At 48.3% G+C, this 21193-nt stretch overlaps 1 protein-coding gene across 2 annotated transcripts in view; it reads left to right on the top strand.

Annotated features, from left to right (window-relative positions):
• The window catches only part of LOC147726460 (complement component C6-like), a 1142533-nt gene that overhangs the window by 598813 nt on the left and 522527 nt on the right, over positions 1 to 21193 (top strand). For both annotated transcript variants that reach the window (XM_086960582.1, XM_086960583.1), the window contains exons 9-10: positions 3272 to 3394; positions 8405 to 8571. In XM_086960582.1, coding sequence (XP_086816708.1) covers positions 3272 to 3394; positions 8405 to 8571 — 290 coding nt within the window. The remainder of the gene's footprint in view (positions 1 to 3271; positions 3395 to 8404; positions 8572 to 21193) is intronic.

Here is a 21193-nt window from a genome sequence, read left to right as displayed (position 1 = left end):
TGCTGTGAAGTCAGCACTGGGGGCACATTTGGCGTCCCCGTGCATAGCCCAGTTCAAAAAAGGTTGCAGGGGCTGGACAAAGAAAATGGATGTAGCCACCCCTCTTTCCAGACCCTCCCATAGGTGGGTCCCCAGAGTATGTCCAACCCCTTTTCTTAGTATAAGTAAGGGACCCCTGGCAATAGGACTTTAGATTACACCGGGACGAAACTCTGAAACTGAATCCTGGAACTTTGATGCTCTACTAAAGACTAGAGGATGGAAGAATCTCCCTTGGGGTCAAGGAGTGACTCCCCTGCTCAAGCAGGCACCAATGAAGCATTTGCCGGTCTGCATCTCCGAAGCTCCCGCCGGACTCCGAAGTAATTGCAGCCTAGTAAGAGGATTTCCAGACTCCTCAAAGGCGGACCCGAGTCCCCAGCAAAGCTGAGACCCACATCACTCACGAGTGACGTGGAACCAGAACCCCTGGACAGAGTGCACGTTTGCTAAGTGCATTAATTTCCCAAGCTTTCTTGAAGTTGTACTTTGGGTTACTTGTAGCACAATCCCGGCGCACCATCTGCGTGGAAGATTGTGGGCCTACACTCCACAAGTGTTCCGTGAGCCCACTTCTTGCATTTCCGCTCGAGGCTCCTTTGTGATCCCTAGGTCGTCGACTGGTGGGTTTCCACGAAGGCTTTTCTGATTTTCCTTGGGCTTGCCTAATTGCTCCAGATGTGCTCTGACTCCCTACCAAGTGGTGAGTCCCTCGGACCTTGCTGGTCTACACCGAAGAATTTCTTTGATTCCTGTGTGGGTTGCTGTTGCCAAGGCTTGTTGGGTCCAATCCGGGCACCGACACCGCAGCACTCGACACCCCTTGTGGGACAACTCAATTCCAGATCTTGGTCATTGTCGACGCCTCCTGGTCCTCGTGGTTGAAGAGACAAGTTTCACCTTCTTCACCTGAAATCACCCACAGTGGTGGGCATCCAACTATCATGCCCCTGGTCACTGGCTAGTGACTCAGACTCTGGCCCCTGTGCCTTCAGGTTTTTCTGATCTTCAATCCAGGTTTAGATCACACCGTACACTTTCCACTTCTTCAGCAGCAGCACTTTGCAGCAGATCGCCATTGAAAACGACGACAAAACCCGACACCAAAAGACACCTATGCACCCGACTTTCCTGGGTGAGGTAACTTGAGTACTCCGATGCTCCTGTGGGTGTTGGCTATAGAACCCCTTAAGTCTAAAGAGGTTTGCTGAAAGTCCTCCTCTGAGTGTCCTATATCTTTAAATTTCTAAATGCGACTTTTCCCATAGAAGTTAATGGTGATTGGCAGCTGTGTTTAGACACTGCATGCGTCCCCCGTGGGTCCCCTGTGCCACTACCTTGGGTGGTTCCTGGTGGTCCCAGCGGTTCTACGGGCTATAGGACTTTGTAGCTATGCAAGTTCTGGTTCTTATACTACTTTCTTAATATATGGTTTGGTACGCCCCTAGGACTCAATGTATATTGTGCTAATTTACTGTATGTTATTAAGTTTACTGAATGTACTTTTGCCTCCAGCCTCATAAAGAGACTAGTGGGATGTGTTTAGAATAAATACATATATTTTATATATATACCTGGTGTGGTTCTCCTTTCATTTGGTCATTCACGAGATTATAGACTAGAAAATTAAGCTGCTTTACATTCCTCCAAGACTTAGCCTGAAGGCTGCTCTCCACAACCACCACTAAGATAGCTTTCTATAAAGGTTGTCTTTAACCTACCATCAATAAGGTTCGTCTGGACTGGTGCAAGGTGCCCACTAGAATAGTGGACAGCATATGCCAGGCCAACTTCTCACATTGGTTCATTATTCAACCTAGCTCAACCTAGGGGTGGGGGACACGTATGACCCTCCTGCAAATTTATAACATGCAGTGTACCCTGACAGCAACATATGGGGCAGAGGTATGGGGCACCTCCAAATGTAATATTATTCAGACTGAATAAAATAGTTTCTGCTGAAAGGTTCTGGCAGCTCCAATGTCATCGTCCCATTTAATCTGCCACAGTGAATTTATAAATAGATTATATCAGAGTCCAACCACCCTTATTATAGTTAGCAGTATGGCAAACATAAGGAGGTGAGCCTTACTAGAGACATAATCACGGACTGTCTTAGTTGTGACAAGGGCCTTGAGATTCCTTTGTTGGCCGGAGTGGAATCATGCTTCAAAAAGATTGGTTATCGGCATGCTTTTACGGACCCCGTGGGCAATATTAGGATAAGCAAAAAACAGTTACAACAAGCCCTGTTTAAACCCACTCACACAGAAAGAATGACCATAGATGGGGGGCGGGGGGGGGAGAGACGAGTGTGGCAGCGTGTTTGAACATCACAATAGACAGCCCAACCGCAGGGTACCCCGCTAGATCAATGGGTCATTGGGAGCGCAGCTTACTGTTTCGATATAGGGCCGACACCATTAAATACCTGCTGTGCTTTCCACCGGGCTTCTAAGTAAACCTTGACTCATTTCCGGGCCAACCTATGCCACAGCCACTCATTACAGTCTATGTATATCAGGCACTTTTGCTTCCTCCTATAAAAAGGCGCAATATTAATGATTTTAGGATAGCATTTAGTATTCTCCATGAACCGGTAGGTGAAGAGGTAATTACCCATGTAGGTGCATGTCTGAAAACAGCTGTGCGAGCTTGTAGCACTAGGAATACTGAATAAGCTCGAACAAACGATTGTGTTGACCTGCATTGCTCATTGCTGCATTTTAACTGTTTGTTTTTATGTTTTTAATAATTGTTTTTACTAAGTATCTATTTGTATGTTTTTATTGCGCGCGACAGTACTTTCATGGATATCTCTTGTACCCAAATACAAAAAGTAATTGTCATTGTATTAATGTAATCTAATCATGGCTCATCTTCCTTTCTGCCTCTTTGTGTCTGTGCAGGGCAAGGCCCAGAAGCCGTCAAGGGCGCCCATGCATAATCTTGACCAACAAGCAGAACAAATTTGGGCTTTTGCATAGTATCAGAGTTTCATTTATTGCAAATTGATAGGAAATGCGACGAATGCATAAAAATGCACATATAGGAAAACAGTTTTCTTCTGTGTCAGTGGACAGGCATCCCTAGAGAGCATGGCTGACTGCAATTGTCAGCGATGGGATGTGGGTAATTGGATTTTTGGTAGTGAATGCGGACCTACAACCACGCTTATCTTTACTTTTCTGTGATTCTGTTATTCTTGCTTTTATTTCCTCGTATTTGATAGGTTTAACAGAACAGGAGTCAAATGAGTGCGTCAGGACTGAGACAACCAGGCGCGTATTTTTCAGGAAGAAAAAAACTGTGCGAGAGAAGTGCGTCAGAAACAAAATGTCTGAACGCTCCGACGGTAAGATGAGTCCAGCTGGTTACTGGATTTTAAACAGATATATAAATGTTCGTTATATTTTTATATCTAGAAACGTATTTACGAAACGAAAAGTTTGACTTTTCTTTTACAGCTGTAGCTCTGGTTTCTCAATTTTGGAAATGCAGCCCTCCAGCAGCTTGTCAGGGTGCGGTGCAGTTACTTGCAGGGTCACACATACATTGAGTTGAACGCTCGCTTCTGATGGATGTTGTGTTATGGAAGTCATGAGTTTGAATACCCCGAGGCACGCTTAGTCTTACATCCTTTCAACGTGTGTAAATTGGGTCCATAAATTGGGTAATAGAAAATATCTTTGTTTACAGCTTTTAGAAACATTGAAGCACTACATGAAGACATGTAAATATTATTGTACATGGAAGTATGTATGTCAAGGTCCCCCTCTTGAGTATATATTACTGCAATACTCAGATTTCCCAGCATACTATTGCCTGTGCCTCCACCTGGTCATGTGGGCCAAGTGACCCAACAATGTACACTGTACACCAGTACTCAGACTACACATCCTGGGATCAATGACCTGGTCTTTATTTTCAGGAAGGTAAGAGGTAAAAAGGGGTTGCCTGGTATTGAGGGTGCATTTATATGTATGGGAATTAGTATTAGAAATGCTTTTGCGTGCCCTTGTGAATCCGCATGAAACATGGATTTTGATTTGGTTTTGTGAAGCGCGTAGCTACCCGAGGGCGTCCCAGCGCTATAGTGTCAGCTAGAAATGATCCTGGGACGGAGTTATCGGGGGAAGAGCCAGGTCTTCAGAAGCCTGCGGAAGGGCAGCAGGTTGGTTTCTTTATGGATGCTGATGGGGAGACTGTTCCAGAGCTTTGGGGCGTTGTAGGCAAAATGGCGGCCACCCGTACGTGCTCTTTTTATTCTGCGTATGCTGGCCAGTGAGAGGGAGTCCGATCTTAGCTGTCTGGTAGAGGTGTGGGGTTTGATAAGGGGTTTGAGAATAGGGGGGCCTTTACCCTGGAGGATTTTATGAGGGATACACAGGGTTTTAAAGGTGATGCGCTCCTGAATGGGGAGCCAGTGCAGAGCCTTTAGAGAAGGTTTGGCAGAACATCTGTATTTCGTCCCCGTGAGGAGTCTTGCTGCCGGGTTCTGCACGTGCTGGAGTTTGTTGATCACAGTTGCTGGGGCGCCCAGGTATAGGACGTTCCCGTAATCAAGTCTGGATATGATAAGGCCTTGGATCAGAATTTTTCTGGACTGGAGGGGAATCAGGGGGCGGATCTTCCGGGCTGATCGTAAGAGGCCAAAGCATCTACCGGCTGTCTTTCTCGCTTGAGTTCCAAAGCTGAGGTCTTGGTCAAGCCAAATACCTAGGCTCTTGATTTCGTTTTTTGGTGTAGGGGGAATGCCCATGCTGGGCGGCCAAGCGAGCGACTTGGGGAGTTTGTCGCGGTTGCCTAGGAGCATAATCTCCAACTTCTCACCATTGAGTTTAAGGCGGGAGTCTACCATCCATTTGGAAACGCTCTGCAGGCAGGAGACCAGATTCTCTATGGACTGGTCAGCCTGATTGATGGAGACGACTAGTTGGGTGTCGTCAGCATACATGACCACTTTTATGCCAAATGGTGAGACTATGTCGTCAAGAGGGGCCATGTATACATTAAAAAGGGTGGGGCTCAGGGAGGATCCCTGTGGGACCCCACACTGAAGGGGAAGGGCGTTGGAGCGACCGTGGGTATCGTTCATTTGGAACGTCCTGTGCTCTAGGAACGATTTTAGCCAAGCTAGAGCGATCCCAGTGATTCCGCTATTGTGCAAACGGTGGAGGAGGATGGTGTGGTCCACCGTGTCAAAGGCGGCGCTCAGGTCCAGGAGGATCACTGCTACTGATCCCCCTGCGTCCAAGATGGATCTCGTCTCTTCTGTCACGGCCAAGAGGGCGGTGTCAGTCCCTTGTCCAGGCCGAAACCCTGTCTGGGATTGTCGAAGGATGTTGTGGGTTTCTAGGAAGGTGGATAGTTGTTCATTCACTATTTTTTTTGCCGTTTTGCTGAAGCCTGGGAGAAGGGAGATTGGTCTAAAGTTGGAGGGATCCGTGGGGTCCAGATGAGGTTTTTTGAGGAGGGCATTTTTCCAGTTGGTAGGAACTCTCCCTTGGGAGAGGGAGGTGTTGATCAGCTTAGTGAGGACAGGGGATATAATGTGGGCGACTAGTTTCAATTTGTTCATGGGTGCTGGGTCTGCTGGTGACCTGCTCTTCGCTTGGGTCAGGGTGGCCGTCATCCTCTCAATGGAGATGGGGGAGAAGGCGTCCAGGCAAGGGACGTCTGGGACAGTTGACTGGGCTGGTGAATCTAGCCGGGGGGGGGAGTAAGGGGGTAAGGTTTTTAGTATTTTTAGGATTTTGGAGGAGAAGAACTCGGCGAGTTTGGTGCATCTCGCGCCAGTGGGGTCTGCGATGGGATGAGGTTCGGGGATTTTCATGAGTGACCGTACGATGCAATAGGTCCCTTTAGAGGAGTTGGCAGCTGCAAGGATGTTGTTTTCGAAGTAAGTGGCTTGTGTGTTTTTAATACAGGTTTTGTACTGTTTCATGGTTGATTTATATTTTTCTCTGCTGCTGGGGGCCCAGTCTTTCCTCCAGAGGCGTTCTTGTTTTTTGCATTGTTTTCGTAGTTCGAGCAGTTTTGGGGTGAACCAGGGTGATTTGAAAGATCCCCTCTTGCTAGTTAGGAATTTGTGTGGGAGGATTGAGTCTAGGGATGTTTCTATCCATGAACGAATTTGGATGTCCGCCAGAGAGGGGTACGGGTCCAGCATAGGAGTGGAAGCTGTCAGCAGGTTGCACCAGACAGCCGTGTCTAGCTTGTGCCACGGGCGTGAGGGGGCCTGAGGCGGGGGGCTGTATGTGGGTTTTGTGATAAACAGATAGTTTAGACGAATCAGGTGGTGATCAGACCAGGGAATGGGTAGGGGAGTTTTTTGTGGAGAGTTCCAGGATATTGGAGAAGATTGGGTCCAGGAGATGGCCCTTGTTATGGGTGGGGTGATGATTTTTCAGGGAGAGGCTGCGTGCGGCTAGGTCTTCTTTAATATTTACCGCTGCTTTGTTTCCTGGGTCATCGAAATGCATATTAAGATCTCCAAGCACAGTGAAGTTGGAGGAAAGGCATGCTAGTGAGGTAACAGTGTCCGTTAGGGAGTTGGGGAATTGTCCCAGAGGGCCCGGGGGACGATAGATCAGCAGTCCTGACAAGGTTTTCTCCGGGGCGAGGTGAATGGAGAAGTGGAAGTTTTCACAATCAAGGATTGGGCTGTCCAAGATCTGGCATGAGATGGGTGTTTTGGTGATGATTGCTATGCCGCCTCCTGGCCCTGATGGTCTATCATGATGTTTGATAAGGTAGCCCAGAGGTAGAGCTTGGTCTATGTCTGGGTCGGAGGCTGGGTTGGTCCAGGTTTCCGTGAGGAACAGTACCTCAATGTCATTGTCCAGTATGAGAAGGTTAATCTCGGTCCTGTGTTTTGGAAGGGATCTGCAGTTGAGCAGGGCCATTTTAGTTGTGTGAGGTTTGGGAGTAGCGTGGGGAGTAAGTCTGTATGAGCAATGTCTGCATGTGCGTTGACTCTGCTCGGGTGTTATTGAGTGGAGACAATGGTCAGAGGTACTAGTCCTAAGTTGCCGCAGATCACATGCAGAGTATGTGATGGGTGATGGGACGGCTTGCCTTTGGTGCGCCTTCGGCGCGCTGGCTGCGCGCCCGCTGCGCGCGTCCGCTGCGGGTCCGGGGGAGGCACATTGTGTGCAGGGGAGGGGGGCGTGGCCTGGCAGTGGCGTGGCCTGATTAATTCTCTAACCCGAAGCAGCGCTTCAATCGGCTGCGCGAGGAGAACTGGACTGGTTGGCGAGGGGGGAGTTTCCAGGGGAAGGTGCAGTACACAAGTAAAATCAATTTCAACAATTCAATTAATTTTTAAAAAAAAGCATGTTTCCTCCCGACTGATCGCCTCAGGAGTGTCGTTTCTGGCTAATGCGGGCTATCGCGTTCAGCGCGTCTTATATAGCAGAGTGAGGGGGCGTGGCCTCGTTTCCGAGGAAATGCGGCAGGTTTGGTTCTCTAACCCGAAGCAGCGCTTCAATCGGTTGCGCGGGGAGAACTGGACTGGTTGGCGAGGGGGGAGTGCTCAGGGGAAGATGCAGTACACAAGTAAAATCAATTTCAACAATTCAATAAATTTTTTAAAAAGCGCGTTTCCTCCCGGCTGATCGCCTCAGAAATGTTGTTTCTGGCTAATGCGGTCTATCGCATTCAGTGCGTCTTATATAGCAGAGTGAGGGGGTGTGGCCTCGTTTCCGAGGAAATGGCGGCAAGTTTGGTTCTCTAACCCGAAGCAGCGCTTTAATCGGCTGCGGGGGGAGAACTGGACTGGTTGGCAAGGGGGGAGTGCCTAGGGAAAATTGCAGTACACAAGTAAAATCAATTTCAACAATTCAATTATTTTTTTTAAAACGCGCGTTTCCTCCAGGCTAATCGCCTCAGGAGTGTCGTTTCTGGCTAACATCCAACTCATTAGTAAAAGTACATAGAGGCAACAGCCCGTCTAGTTGTACTAAATACATGTTCGTGGAATATTTCCATTTTCGTATCATTTGAGATGTTTTGGGACCAATTCACAAACGCAGTTATATGATTATGTAGAATGGTACAAAAGCAGCTTCATGTTTTCTAAAATGTCTTTGTGAATAGGCCCCATCGTGTTTATCTGATGGTGTCTAAGAATGTATTTTTCTGTGCCAGTTCTCAACACAATGGACCAGGGCATGGGCTCACTGCTATTGAGGTCAGCACCCAACCAATCATGTCGTCTTTGGGGTTGGCTGCTGCTGAATTGGGAATCCAGAGTCACACCATTCATAACACCTTTAGAATTTTTGCCTATAATATAAGGCATAAATGCTTCCAGATTCTGTCAGATTTCACTTCTCATGTCATCACTTTCCCTCCTCTGCAGGTTCATTTTTGCAGTCTTCTGAAAAGTCCATTTCATTGGTAAAAGGTGGACGAGCAGAATATGCTGCAGCTTTGGCCTGGAAGAGACAAGGCGCTTTCCCAGAACACAATATATTCAATGAATGGTTGGAATCTACCAAGGACAATCCTGTTATTGTTGATTTTGAGGTAAAAGTTTGCAAAAATATAACACATTACTAGTTGATTAACATTAAGCTCCATTTCAAAGGATGACGCAAATATTTTGAATTTTTGGAGCAATGGAGAGAAACCTGGATGGCACATCTCTTCTATTGCTGGATGGTTTGCCAATTCATTCTAATGAATGCTTAAAAGCACAGTTTTCTTTCCCTCCCATCTTACAGTATAATGAGCTAGATATTAATCCAAATTTTGTAATGCAGCAGGATCCAAAAGTTGCTCCAGACAGTAATGTGTGATGTGGTTTGCTGTCTTGGCCCAGTGGAATCAATGCTCACCTTTAACGTTTTTCACAAGGAGTTTTATTTTTACCAACTTCTATGACTGATACAAGTACACTTGAAAATCCGAAACTCATAACATAGTCCAGACAGTTCAGATTCACGAGCCACCTGAAAAATCTTTACTCTTCGATTCAGAAAAAAATGACTGAACAGAATTGCACAAAACTTTCCAAATAGTTATAACTTTACAGAGAAAGTATGCATTGTGGGTGTAAATCTGTTCAGTTGTTTTGGAGCAATTTTCATTTAAAAAGGTGATCAGGTGGGGGCGTGGCTAGCCACCTACGATGTAGAAACACGGGTTAACCCAAAAAGCTGCTGGGACCTGGGTGAATAATTGATACGAACAATGTGGTCCCTGATACTAGAACGAATAAACCATGGCCAGGTAACTTGAGTAAATACAAGAAATTTATAACAACATTGTTTTTATTCACAACGTGTACCATAAAAAATCATTCATAAAATAAATACAATTCATTAATTGATTCACAAATCATCCCTGATTTATCATTTGTGATTCTGTTCTGTTTGAGGCATGATTTGCGAATTAATTAATGAATTGTATTTTCTAGTGTGTTAATCAATTATTATTTCTGGTTTATTGAGGTCTTAGTGACCACTGTCATATTTCTCATTCAATACCTTCACCATCCCATCACTACCCTTCCTTGTCCATTTCTTTAGGGGCATCAAATGTGATCTACTATGTATTTATTTTATGAATGATTTTTTATGGTACACGTTGTGAATAAAAACAATGTTGTTATAAATGTCTTGTATTTACTCAAGTTACCTAGCCATGGTTTATTCGTTCTAATATCTGGGACCACATTGTTTGTATCAACTAGCCACCTACGATGGCAGTCACAGCTTGATTGTGCTCCGACCCTCCAGGGGGAATCGTTCCCTTTTATGTGTTCTCGACGGCTACCAACCTGGGGTCTTAAGTAATAGGGTGTCGGAACCCCGGCTGTGGAGAGACATACCTGGAGCTGTGGTAGAGACTGCCACCTGCGCTGATGAGCTCTGAGGCCTGCACGCCGCTAGCCGTCGCTGGAGGCCGGGACCTGGAGTGAAGGTAAGGTCAGAGCGCGGCGTGATGGACTAGAGGTAGCTGTGGTGCGGAGCGGCCCCCCCCCTTGGTCTGGACGACAACTGCTCCCCCCAACTGCGACCTGGGGAGGTCCTAGCCCATCCTGCAGCTGTCCTTGTGGAGCGGACACCCAGCGGGTGACTTCTGACGTGCCGGGGCCCTGCTGATCTGCGGCGCGGCCTTCCGCGGGCGAGCAGTGGAAAAATGGCAGCGGTCCACTGAGAAGCTGCATGTTATGTGTTATGTTATGTACATGTATTTATATAGCGCAAATCGCCCACATCGCAGGCATCTATGCGCTTGCTTAGGGAACCCGTCCTGGTATTCCCCTGTGAGATACCCCGGCAGGGTATCCACAAGGTGAAAGCCAGGCATCCCGCCGCGAGGGGCCGTTGTGGAGATTAAGCAAGCTATTGCCCAGAGTCGCAGAGTGTGAACCCGTGAGTCGAGTAGGCACCGGAGTGAGAATTATCGAGTCCGTGGAATTATTGAGCCCAACCCCCGTCGGGGCGGGGAATTGAACCCTGGTCCAGGGCCGATCTCAGCTTCCAGGTCTGCCGCCTCTAACCCCTGAGCCACACTTCTCCACCAGGGACTGATGCATCGTATGCGGAGGGCGCATAGTCCCACAATGCCATCATTGCCCGCCTCTTCATATCTCTGGCCGGAGTTGGACTGCGTGCAGAGCCACTGGCCCGGCTGAGAACGGGACTGGGTGAAAGCTGATTGTAGTGCTTTTTATATGTAGTGCTTTTTATATAGCGCACGTATCTCCCCCGAAGGGGTCTCAAGGCGCTGTGCACATACCGCTGTGGAACCCTTCCGGGCCTTTCCCTGTGAAGTGCCCACTCCTGGGCACCCCCAAGGTGAAGCCAGGCATCCTAGCGCTGTTGGGGCCGTTGTGGAGATTAAGCAAGCTATTTCCCAGAGTTGCAGAGTGGGACCCATGATTAGAATAGGCACCGAGGCGAGATTTATCAGGTCCGGATAAATTGAGCCCAAGACCCGCCGAGGTGGGAATTGAACGCTGGTCCGGCCAGACCTCTGCATCATGGTCTGCCGCACTAACCATTGAGCCACACTTCTCCACCTCTCCGCCTTGGAATACTTAGGGCGCAATGTCGGGGCTGCCTGCGGCTGAACACACTGCCGATGATTGACTGACCCCCCACCTGTGCCTCGTGCCTTCCCGAGGAAAACTGCTGTATTGGATTTCAAGTTAGGCTGGACGAGAGTGCCTGTGTGGATTGGGGGCTGGAACACAGTGAGACCATGAGAGATGAAATATAGGAAGATCCCCGAGGCTGATAGTTGAGGTGAGTGGCGTGGCCCTGTAATCTCTGCCCTGGCCCCCACACTTTGCCCCAGGGCCTAGTGAGCCAAGAGAACACCTGGAAACTCTCTTCCACGACGGAACGGTGCTCCGGGGTTGAGGGACTTAGCCGCTTTTAGGGCCTCACAGTGCTGCCTGCAGTGCCCACAAGCTGGCATACAATAAACTTTTGACCACTTCCCCCACTTTCTGCTACGGTACCAGGCTCCTGCCACCAGATACGGACACTTACCGCAACAACGAAAGCTGCCCCCCCTGGTACTGGGCCCACGCTCTACATATGAGGATTGCTGCAGAGGACATAGCCTGGTACCACATGCGGTACATGATGGGTAGAGGTTGAGTGGCTGACAGATACCAGCTGGTAATATTGTTTGGTGCCCCTGCACACACCGGACCCACCTGGATCGGTGCCGATCTTGAAACGTGGCAGGGGCTCTCTTACTCGGCGCAGTCGGTGATGTGCCCACGAGAAGACGCAGACAGTGCAGCTTCCCTCACCTAAAGACTCCTGCAGAAGGGGGCTAGTGCCGGGACACATGAGACAGCCACGCCATGGGAAGAGTCAAAGCAAAAACGCTGGAAGGTCAACAAGGAGCAGACCTGCCCTCCGGTGTGTTGGGACGCAGTAACCGGCCCCCCTCACCGGGTGTGGTTTCTTCTGATCATGCTGATGGCGCACCAGACAAATTAGACCTAATCCTCAGGGAGATTCGTGAATCTAGAATGGCAATTGGACTGCAAATAGACACCCTCACCACAAGCCTTACGATGCTTAAGGCAGACCACAGCAAGCTGGCGGACACGGTCAAGGCCCACGACCAATCCATTGCGGATCTTACACCAAGGGTTACAGACCACTCATCCAAATTACAGCAACTGCAACAACAGGTGACGACACTTATGGACCGGGTGAAGGACGCGGAGGGCAGAAATAGACGCAATAATATATGCATTATAGGTCTGCAGGAATGTAGCAAAGGGAATAAGACAGCGACTTTATGGAGAAGTGGTTTAAGGACCAAGTGGCTCCTGAAGGGTTATCCCCATACTTTTGCGTGGAACGCGCCCACAGGATCCCGACCTGACCACCTAAACCTGGGGCACCACCTCGCCCTTTGATAGTGAAGATTCTCAACTACAGAGACTGTGATACCCTCCTACAAAAAGTGAGGGAAAAGGCACTAATCCAGTTTGAAAATCAACGCATCTCCCTGTAGCCAGAATACACTATCTTGGTGCAAAGACAAAGATCATCCTACCAGGCATTAAAAAAAAAGCTTCAGAAAACACAACTCAAATATGCGCTTTTATACCCTACCAGGCTGAAAATTATCCACAACCAAAAACCCCACTTTTTTGAAAGCCAATCGGATGCTGAGTTATGGATGGAGGTGGTGGGTATTGGCTCTAGCCAGACTTGCCACTCAGACTTCTCATCACAAGACTCTACCAGACTCCCAAAATGGAACTCTTGTCGCTTCCAGAACCCCAGCCGGAAAAAGGATGGTGCGTGCCCATCACGAGAACAACAGCGACGGGATCAAGAGGGAGCGCTTGCAATGGCTGGTGCTTTCCGAGACGATACCAATAAAATAGCTACGGATTCCGACAAGAGTACTGTACATTCTGACTCTGAACATAGTATTGCTCTCTTCCCCTCCATCATGCCTGGAACGACCGATGACATGCTCGATAACTGACCACAGGCGTCGAGCACATGGAGTCCTTGTAGAATACAGTGACTCTGCTGTTCCCTGGTGCGGTGGGATCCACGCCCCGGGAGCTGTTATATCCTTTTATCAGTGTTGTTCTCTAAGATTATTGTCACCCTGCCATAACTTGTATATTACTATAGAAGGCGCAAATTGTACATTTTATAGATATAAGATACACCTCCACATGCAATGTATAATCCTTATCTCTTATTTTGCTCTTAAGGGGACTCCGAGATAGCCCTACAACTGCCTGTCGGCGACAGGCAGATATGACCCCCCAGGTACACTGAGCACAATCCCCCCCCCCCCCCTACGGGATGGGGATCCGTAGAGCTTTCGGGTTGTAGACCCTATAGTAACCATGGCCGTGACTGAGTATAGCCACCTCCCTGATAGCGAATGCACCGTTATCTGTTATGTGCTATTTGTACACTATTGTTGGGGCACAGCAAGGTTCAAATGCTGCGCCGAGTTTAGTTAAGATGTTTGGGATGGGGGACTCCGGGTCGGGCTGGATATCCATGTTCCGCATTTGCGGAACTCCCTATTACCCACACAGACATGCCTGGGAAAGCTAATACCACAGGTCAGTACAAATTAGTCACATGGAATGTACGGGGACTGGGGGCCATCCAGAAGAGACATCGTATTCATGCATACCTTCTCAGACGTAAGACACAAGTAGTATTCCACCAAGAATCTCATCTCACTGATTCTGAAGCGAAAAAATGCGCAAGAAATGTAGAGGTCACATTTACGCCACAAATTATTCCGCCTTCGCTAGAGGGGCAACCATTTGGATACGCCACGGGGTCCCATTCCTCGAACTGGACAGAAGGGTACACGACCAGGGCAGGTACGTCCTGGTGAAAGGCACATTGGATGTCTCATTCGTGGTCTTGGGCAGCATCTATGCCTCCAATTTTGACCAGGACTAGTTTCTGCGTAGGTTGGGTGCTGCAATGACAGACTGGAATAGCATACCCTGGATACTGGGTGGGGACTGGAATGCGGTTATGAACACGGCATTAGATAGATCACCCCCCCCCCCCTCCTTGCAGGGTACAAATGCAGGTAAACTGGCTGCTGTCTTCACTACATGAACAGAAGGGTGGACACTCTCTGACACATGGCGACACCTACACTTGACCCATAAGGAATATTCCTTCTATTCCCCCGTACACAGTTTGCACCCTAGGATTGACAGGTTACTTTGCTCCTGATCCATCATCGATAGGATTCACCAATTCACTTATTTAGCAAAAACATTCTCGGACCACAACCTCCAAGAGCTCACGATTAACTGGGGTCCAGTACCCACCCCTGTTCCTACCTGGAAATTGAACCCACAGCTACTAGAGGATGGCCCGTTCCGCACGACCCATTCTAACAGTATCAATCATTACTTGGCCAAGAATGTGAACACAGCCTCCTCCAATCTGATTGGCTGGGATGCCCTAAAAGTGGTAGTAAGGGGGACACCTTAATATGCTGATCAATGTGGGTTTTTGCCGGCCCGCAGTACTTCACTAAATACTAGAAGATTACACTCTGTAATGCAGGCCCGCCCTAGAGAATACCAAGCAGCAGGATGCATAGCACTGGACCTTAAGCAGGCCGTTGATTCCCTTTCTGGGGATTTTATGTTTATGATACTGCAAAGATTTGGATTCCCGGATGTATTCCTTAAATGGGTCAGTTTATTGTATACATCCCCTAGGGCTAGAGCACGCACTGGCCGCTACATCTCGGACCCGTACAATATCCATATGGGCACTAGGCAGGGATGCCCGCTATCCCCCCTGTTGTTTGTGCTCGCACTGGAGCCACTAGCTCTAGCCCTCAGGAAATCAGTGGCTCAACTCGGTATTCCTATTACTGGGACTCATCACCTAATATCAATCTACTCAGAAGACATACTTTTATATTTATGAGATCTGACAGCGGACAATGCCCCTCTTCCTGACATCTTTACCACTTTCGAGCAGCTATCAGGACTGGCTATAAACCCGGAGAAATCGGTTACTTATTTTTCCCGTATTCACACTATCCACCTCACATACAGTTTGGTACTTATACAATTCCAGTAAATCTCACCACCTTCAAATACCTGGGTATCCAAGTGTATAGGTCACAGACAGACCAGATTGAGGGTAATATAGACCGAAACATTACGGCCCTACGCGCGAGTGTTACCTTTTGGTCCTCACTGCCACTCTCGGTGATAGGCAGAATTGCCGTTTCCAAAATGGTGATGCTGCCCCACCTCTTATATTATTTTGTAAATATACCTGTGGTTCTTCCCCAATCCATTTTTAAGACACTGAATGCTATGTTAACTACACTCATCTGGGGTGCGGGGCAACGACGGATAACTCTTCGCAAACTCTAACTGGAGGCACGCAGTGGCGGCTTGGGAGTCCCTGACTCCGAAGCTACTACTATGCCAGCCAGCTCCAGTGGCTGTCCTACTGGACGGCAGGGAGAAACCTACAGGAGATCGGGTACACACCACAGAGAGTAGACCAAGGAGAATTACACTCCCTACTATTGCCAAGAACCAGGATTCCTCCTGACTGCCCATCCCTATTGAGAACCGCCCTACAATGCTGGAAGGGATCGCTGTTGTACACCACCGCAGCAATTCCTTACGCCACAAACATCCCCCTCATTGGAATTCCTACACCACAAGGTAGACTGTCGAAGGCAAGGATACGGGATTGGACAGATGCTGGGGTGGAGGACATAGGCGAATTCTTTGGCGATGGCACCATGCTAGATCATGACTCCTTTGTGCAGGCCACTGGAGCACCGACACGCTTATTCCAATACATGCCAACGTGACACATTACGTACGGGCTACCTGGACCCCACAGAGGGAGGAGCCCCCACAACACAATCTGGTACATCTTCTGTATTATATGGGAACTGGGGGTCACCTGGTGTGATGGTTATGTACAGGGATTAGAGTACATGCTGCTATTACACTCACCTCTCTCAGAGCACAATGGTCGGCAGACTCTCCGCTAAAAATCACTGACAAGGCATGAGCGCATATATTAGAACACCCCAAAAAGGTATTGCGCAACGCGAAACTAAAATTTGTCCAAACCATGATCCTACAAAGATCGTACCTCACGCTCACACAGATCCATCGCATGTTTCTGAATTCCCCCCACTGCTGCCCCCGCTGTCGAGAGGATGAGGCGGGATTCCTCCACATGCCATGGTCCTACCCTTTCCTCAGAGATTGTTGGGGACAAATCTGCACCTCACTGAACACAATCACACAACTCCCAGGACCGGCTGAAGCTCTGAATTATCTCATAGGGCACCGGAGATGTTCAAAAATATAAAAGGTACGATTGAAGTTCTTGGATATGGCATTTATCCTAGCGGTGAGGGCCCTCACTATGAGTTGGAAGTCCCCAAGATGCCCGGATGTGTCCATCTGGCAGGCGGACATGCTTCAGTGGGGAAGAGCACAAAGGAACACCCTATGCAAAAAAGAAGAGGGAGGATTGAGGAAACAACCTATTTCACTAGAGTGGGAGGTTATGCAGCTTGAACTTGAAACACTTGATTTGTTGTCCCCATAAACTACATTGTCCCATAGTATTCTAGGATGTCAGACAGCTGTAGAACCCCTAGGTTCTGAGACCAGGACTGACACTCTTTGGCCCTAGACCATATCTGTTCTTGGAACAATATGTCTGTATTGAATCACTTAGATTGTTACAAACTACTAGAGAACCCTCAAACTGGAGTCAAGGGGAGAGGGATGGGTGGAGGAAGGGAATGGGAAGGGTTAGGTTCTGTTCTGTTACCTGTATTTACGCACTGCTTTATTTTGATGTGACTCAAGTTGATAAAACGGTGCTTTGTTGTCACTAATACTAATGGAGTTCAGGTCCTAGGACTAATTTGTCATTCATAATTCAATGTGAAACATTTGTATGCGACAACTATATAATAATGTATGGAAAGAAAAGAGAAAAGACTTTCTCTGATGTATGCTATGTATGCTATATAATGTGCAGTGGTCACCAATAAAGTGTGTTTAAAAAAAAAAAGGTGCTCAGGTGGGGCCTGAAAGGGTTACAAATAATGGCATATGAGGGAAGTTGGGCCCGTGGGAGGTTAGTGGGCATCCTGCAGCACCAAACATTTGAAAGAATACGGCACTCTGATTGGCTGAGGGAACTTTTTCTCATTCATTTCAGTAACTAATGCTGACATGCTTCTGGATATGTCAAATTCTGTAACGTCATTTGATCACATCTACTCCTTCACAATACATGCTGCAACAGGCCCTCTTACTACCTTGTATTTGGAAATATAGCAGAGCCTAAAGACTATAGTTAAAAAGTGCCCCTCACCCAATCACACAATGGGACTATGTACCCCGCCAGTCCCCCTATGCTTCGGGACATGAATGACATCATTGGTAATGTATGAGATGTCCACAGGGGGTGTGGCCTGGTGTTGCAGTATTACCGGACAGTGAACCCTGCGGAGCCCACTGAACCCTGGGCTGGAGATTTGGGCATAACAATAGTCCACTAAAGCACACAAGAAGTGGCAGCAGAGCACCGCAAGGCTGCATCCTCAAAATGGTGGGGTGACGGCCAGCACAGCGTTGTTTACATACCGGCTGGCCCCGGTGATTACCTGCAGGGCACAGCATCAGTCCTCAACGAGTCGCAGGGAAGCAGCAACACAACATCGTAGAGGCCTCGAGGACACATACTAGGGAAGCAGATTGGTGAGTGGGCTCCCGAGTTTCAAGGCCACCTACACTACGATTACCTGGTGCCATTTGCAAAATAGTGAGTGCAAAGCGGCCAGAAAAACCCCCGCTGGGTCCCTGGAGATCAGGGTCCTGGAGGGTGTGAGCATGGGGCCTGCTGAAGTGGCCTGTGCACTGCCAATCCCTCGGAAGGGCCTCATTAGAGCCGAACATGCGAGGAAGGGTGCCAGTGCAGGCACGACATGACCCTCTGCAGCAAGATTGCTGGGCCATTCCCTGGGGGGGCACTTGAAGCACACACAGCACCATCATCAGCCCCCACTGGGTCCTGGGTAACTAAGAAGCTGGAAAGCACGACAGCTGGGAGGCCACGAGTCCTGGATTTGTGAGAGTGATGGCTTTTCGGGGCGCATGTTGAGGCGTGATTGAAGTCATGCAAATCTTTTGTAACTTGGCATATAGAGCAGCAGAAGCCATTATCTTTCTCACCCCTCCTGCAACATTCCTGGAAAATCTGACACAGTGGAGCTGAAGAGGTAGAGTGATTACTATCATGGGATACAGTGCACTGAGGTATTGTCACTGTCTGACGCTTTAAACCCTGACTCCTCGCTCTGTTCCATCCCCTTTCACCACCATGGGCAAGTTCTCTAAAAAGAAACAAGTCACTGACACTGGTGCCATGCAGGACCCTCATCCGGTTGGCTTGGCCGATGGGGCCTCCGAGATGGATTCTTTTCCCAGCAGCCATCATGGGACTCTGTTGGCCACCACAGTACAAACACAGTACAAACAATTGCGGCCTCCCGGGAGGCATTAGAACTGACAATTGATAGCATGGTCTATTGAGGGATAGCCATCGAAGACTAGTGGAGAAGGTCATCCCCATGGAACATCCTGGATGATATCTCCCCAAAGCTGTCAACCATGCGTGAACATGTTTCAAACATGGAAGTTAAAATGCATACACTGGATGCCTGAGCGGAGGACAATGAAAATAGAGCCAGGGGAAGCAATATTTGGACCATTGGGCTACCAGAGCACATTGAGAATCCAGATACTAACATGACCTGCTTCCTGGAGCAGTGGTCCAAGATATCATGGCCCCCTGGAAGGACTCTCCCCATTCTACATGCTTGAACGCGCTCATCGAGTGCCAGCAAGACCTCCTTTGCCTGGAATGAGCCTCTGACCTGTTGTTGCAAAACTGCTACATTTTAAATACAGGACCACTTCCTTGCCCTGTGCATGCCTTAAGGACGGATATCATGGTGGAAAATTACAGAGTGATGATGTTTCCTGACTTCAATTGGGAAGTTAAACAACAATGGGCTTTGTTTACTGATGCCAGGAAGTGACTCAGAACCCTTGGGATAACATTTGCCATGCTTTTTCTGGCCAGAATCTGAGTCACGCATAATGAAGATGTGCCCTTCTTCACCTCTCCCCCTCAACTATGGGTTTGGATTGAGCGCTTACCTTCACAAACTGACACAGACACTGTTGATTCCCACAAGAAATCAATGAAACATCCAAGGAAGACTACGTGGAGGGAAGCTGACACTGCCCCCCTCCATTCCCAAGTATTAGAGGAGCGCCAAAAGGCCATAGAAATAGCTGCAGCTCTTAGTGGAGCAGGTTCTGGTCTATCATCAGCTCCAGAGGAAGAGGGAATGAGAGACACAGCCTCTGAACATGCCTTGGTCTCTTCACGTAACTCTGAAGACTCTCTTCCATTAGTGACACCTGGCACAGCCAATTAAATCATATAGCCTTTTTGGCATTCGTGAGGTATTTGGTAATGTAAATTTGATATGGCCTGAGAATCTAATTACATGTCTTTTAGGTTTACATGAGGGTGTAATAGGCAGTGCTCGGACTTTGTTACCCTGAAAGTAATAACTTAACTGCCTCCGTGGGGTGGTTGGTTTTGTATGATTGGAATGACTGGGTGCCCACCCTACTACGTAATTCATGCTTGCATGGGAAGGAATGGGATTGGATTACTCTACTAGAACTCCGGATGGTGTGATGTGAAGCTGGGATGTGCTCGGTTCAGCGCAGCACCTCCCACTTTCTATCTGTGGATAGTAGGTGTGTGCGCATATTGAAGGCAGGTTTGATAGTTTAAATGGGGAGTTTCTCTGTTCTTGTCCAGAGGTTGTGGTGTTGGGTTGCTATTGTTGTTCAGGAGAATCCTTATGAGCACACTTCCACTAGCTTAGTGCTGTCCCATATGCATGGCCCATCACTTTGGCGCTCAGCGGGCACTGAAGCCCAGCACCCTGCACCACTTCTTAGACACCTTGGCACAACATCCCCATTGACCTATAATTTTATCAGCTGGAATGTCAGGGGCTTAACGACATGACCATACAATATAAAATCTATTCCTACTTGAAGAGGAAGGGAACCCATGTGGCCCTGGTGCAAGAGACTCACCTTACTGCCACTGAAAGGGATGACATACAGAAGAGGTGGCAGGCCAGATCTACTCAACGACACACTTGGCCTTTTCCAGAGGGGTCCTTGTGTGGATCCACCCCGGGTTTCCCTTTCAAATGATCAAGCAATTAATAAACCCGAATGGCCATTATGTTCTCGTATCTGGCCTCCTTGCAGGCAGAGATCTGACTATTATTGGGATTTATGCCCCTAACAGTAACCAGCCTATGTTCCTCACTGAGTTGTCCCAAGTACTGACCCCTTACATGACACAGAATATATTGCTAGGCAGAGACTATTACTGTGTGTCAGAACCACTTCTCGACCAATTGCACCCTCCACTAGGGGACACACCGGTAGTGTGCATTGCAAGAACCTACAGGGATTGGAAGCAACATTGGGACCTTATTGACTCCTGGCAGCGGCTACACTCAGTTGACAGGTGCTACTCTCTGTACTCTGGGATGCACAAATTACGTGTCCACCTGGATGCGTTCTTTGCATCGTCGTGAGTCCATTGAACCATCCGCACTGGAGAATATCTTTGTTGCACGTCTTGTACCATAACCCTCTATTAATTTCACTAAACTGGCATGCGGAGGGCCCCCGTATCCTGATCTGGTGACTAAGCGTTGACTCTTTAGATTTTTTCAACAGACCATCGGAGAGGCCATCCGGGATTACATTTTAGATAATGCTGCTTCCACTCCCTCCTCCTTGATAGAATGGGATGCCTTTAAGTTGCATAGCCGAGACAGTAGGAGTCAGACATACACTGAAGTAGAGCCACAGGAAAGTGCACTGAGAGCACTAGAACTTGCTAGACCAAGCAATCCAGAGCTGAAACAATAACACCTAGAAGCCAAGAAACAGATGGCGGTCTGTACAGAGAAGCTTAGATGTTTTGATTAATGTGCATATATGATACGAGCACATGCAGAACTAGATAAGGCATGAACGCTA

This window comes from Lissotriton vulgaris, chromosome 3_1 (assembly GCF_964263255.1).
Source record: "Lissotriton vulgaris chromosome 3_1, aLisVul1.2, whole genome shotgun sequence".
In the NCBI taxonomy this organism is placed as follows: Eukaryota; Metazoa; Chordata; class Amphibia; order Caudata; family Salamandridae; genus Lissotriton; species Lissotriton vulgaris.
This window is presented reverse-complemented; position numbering and strand designations above follow the sequence as displayed.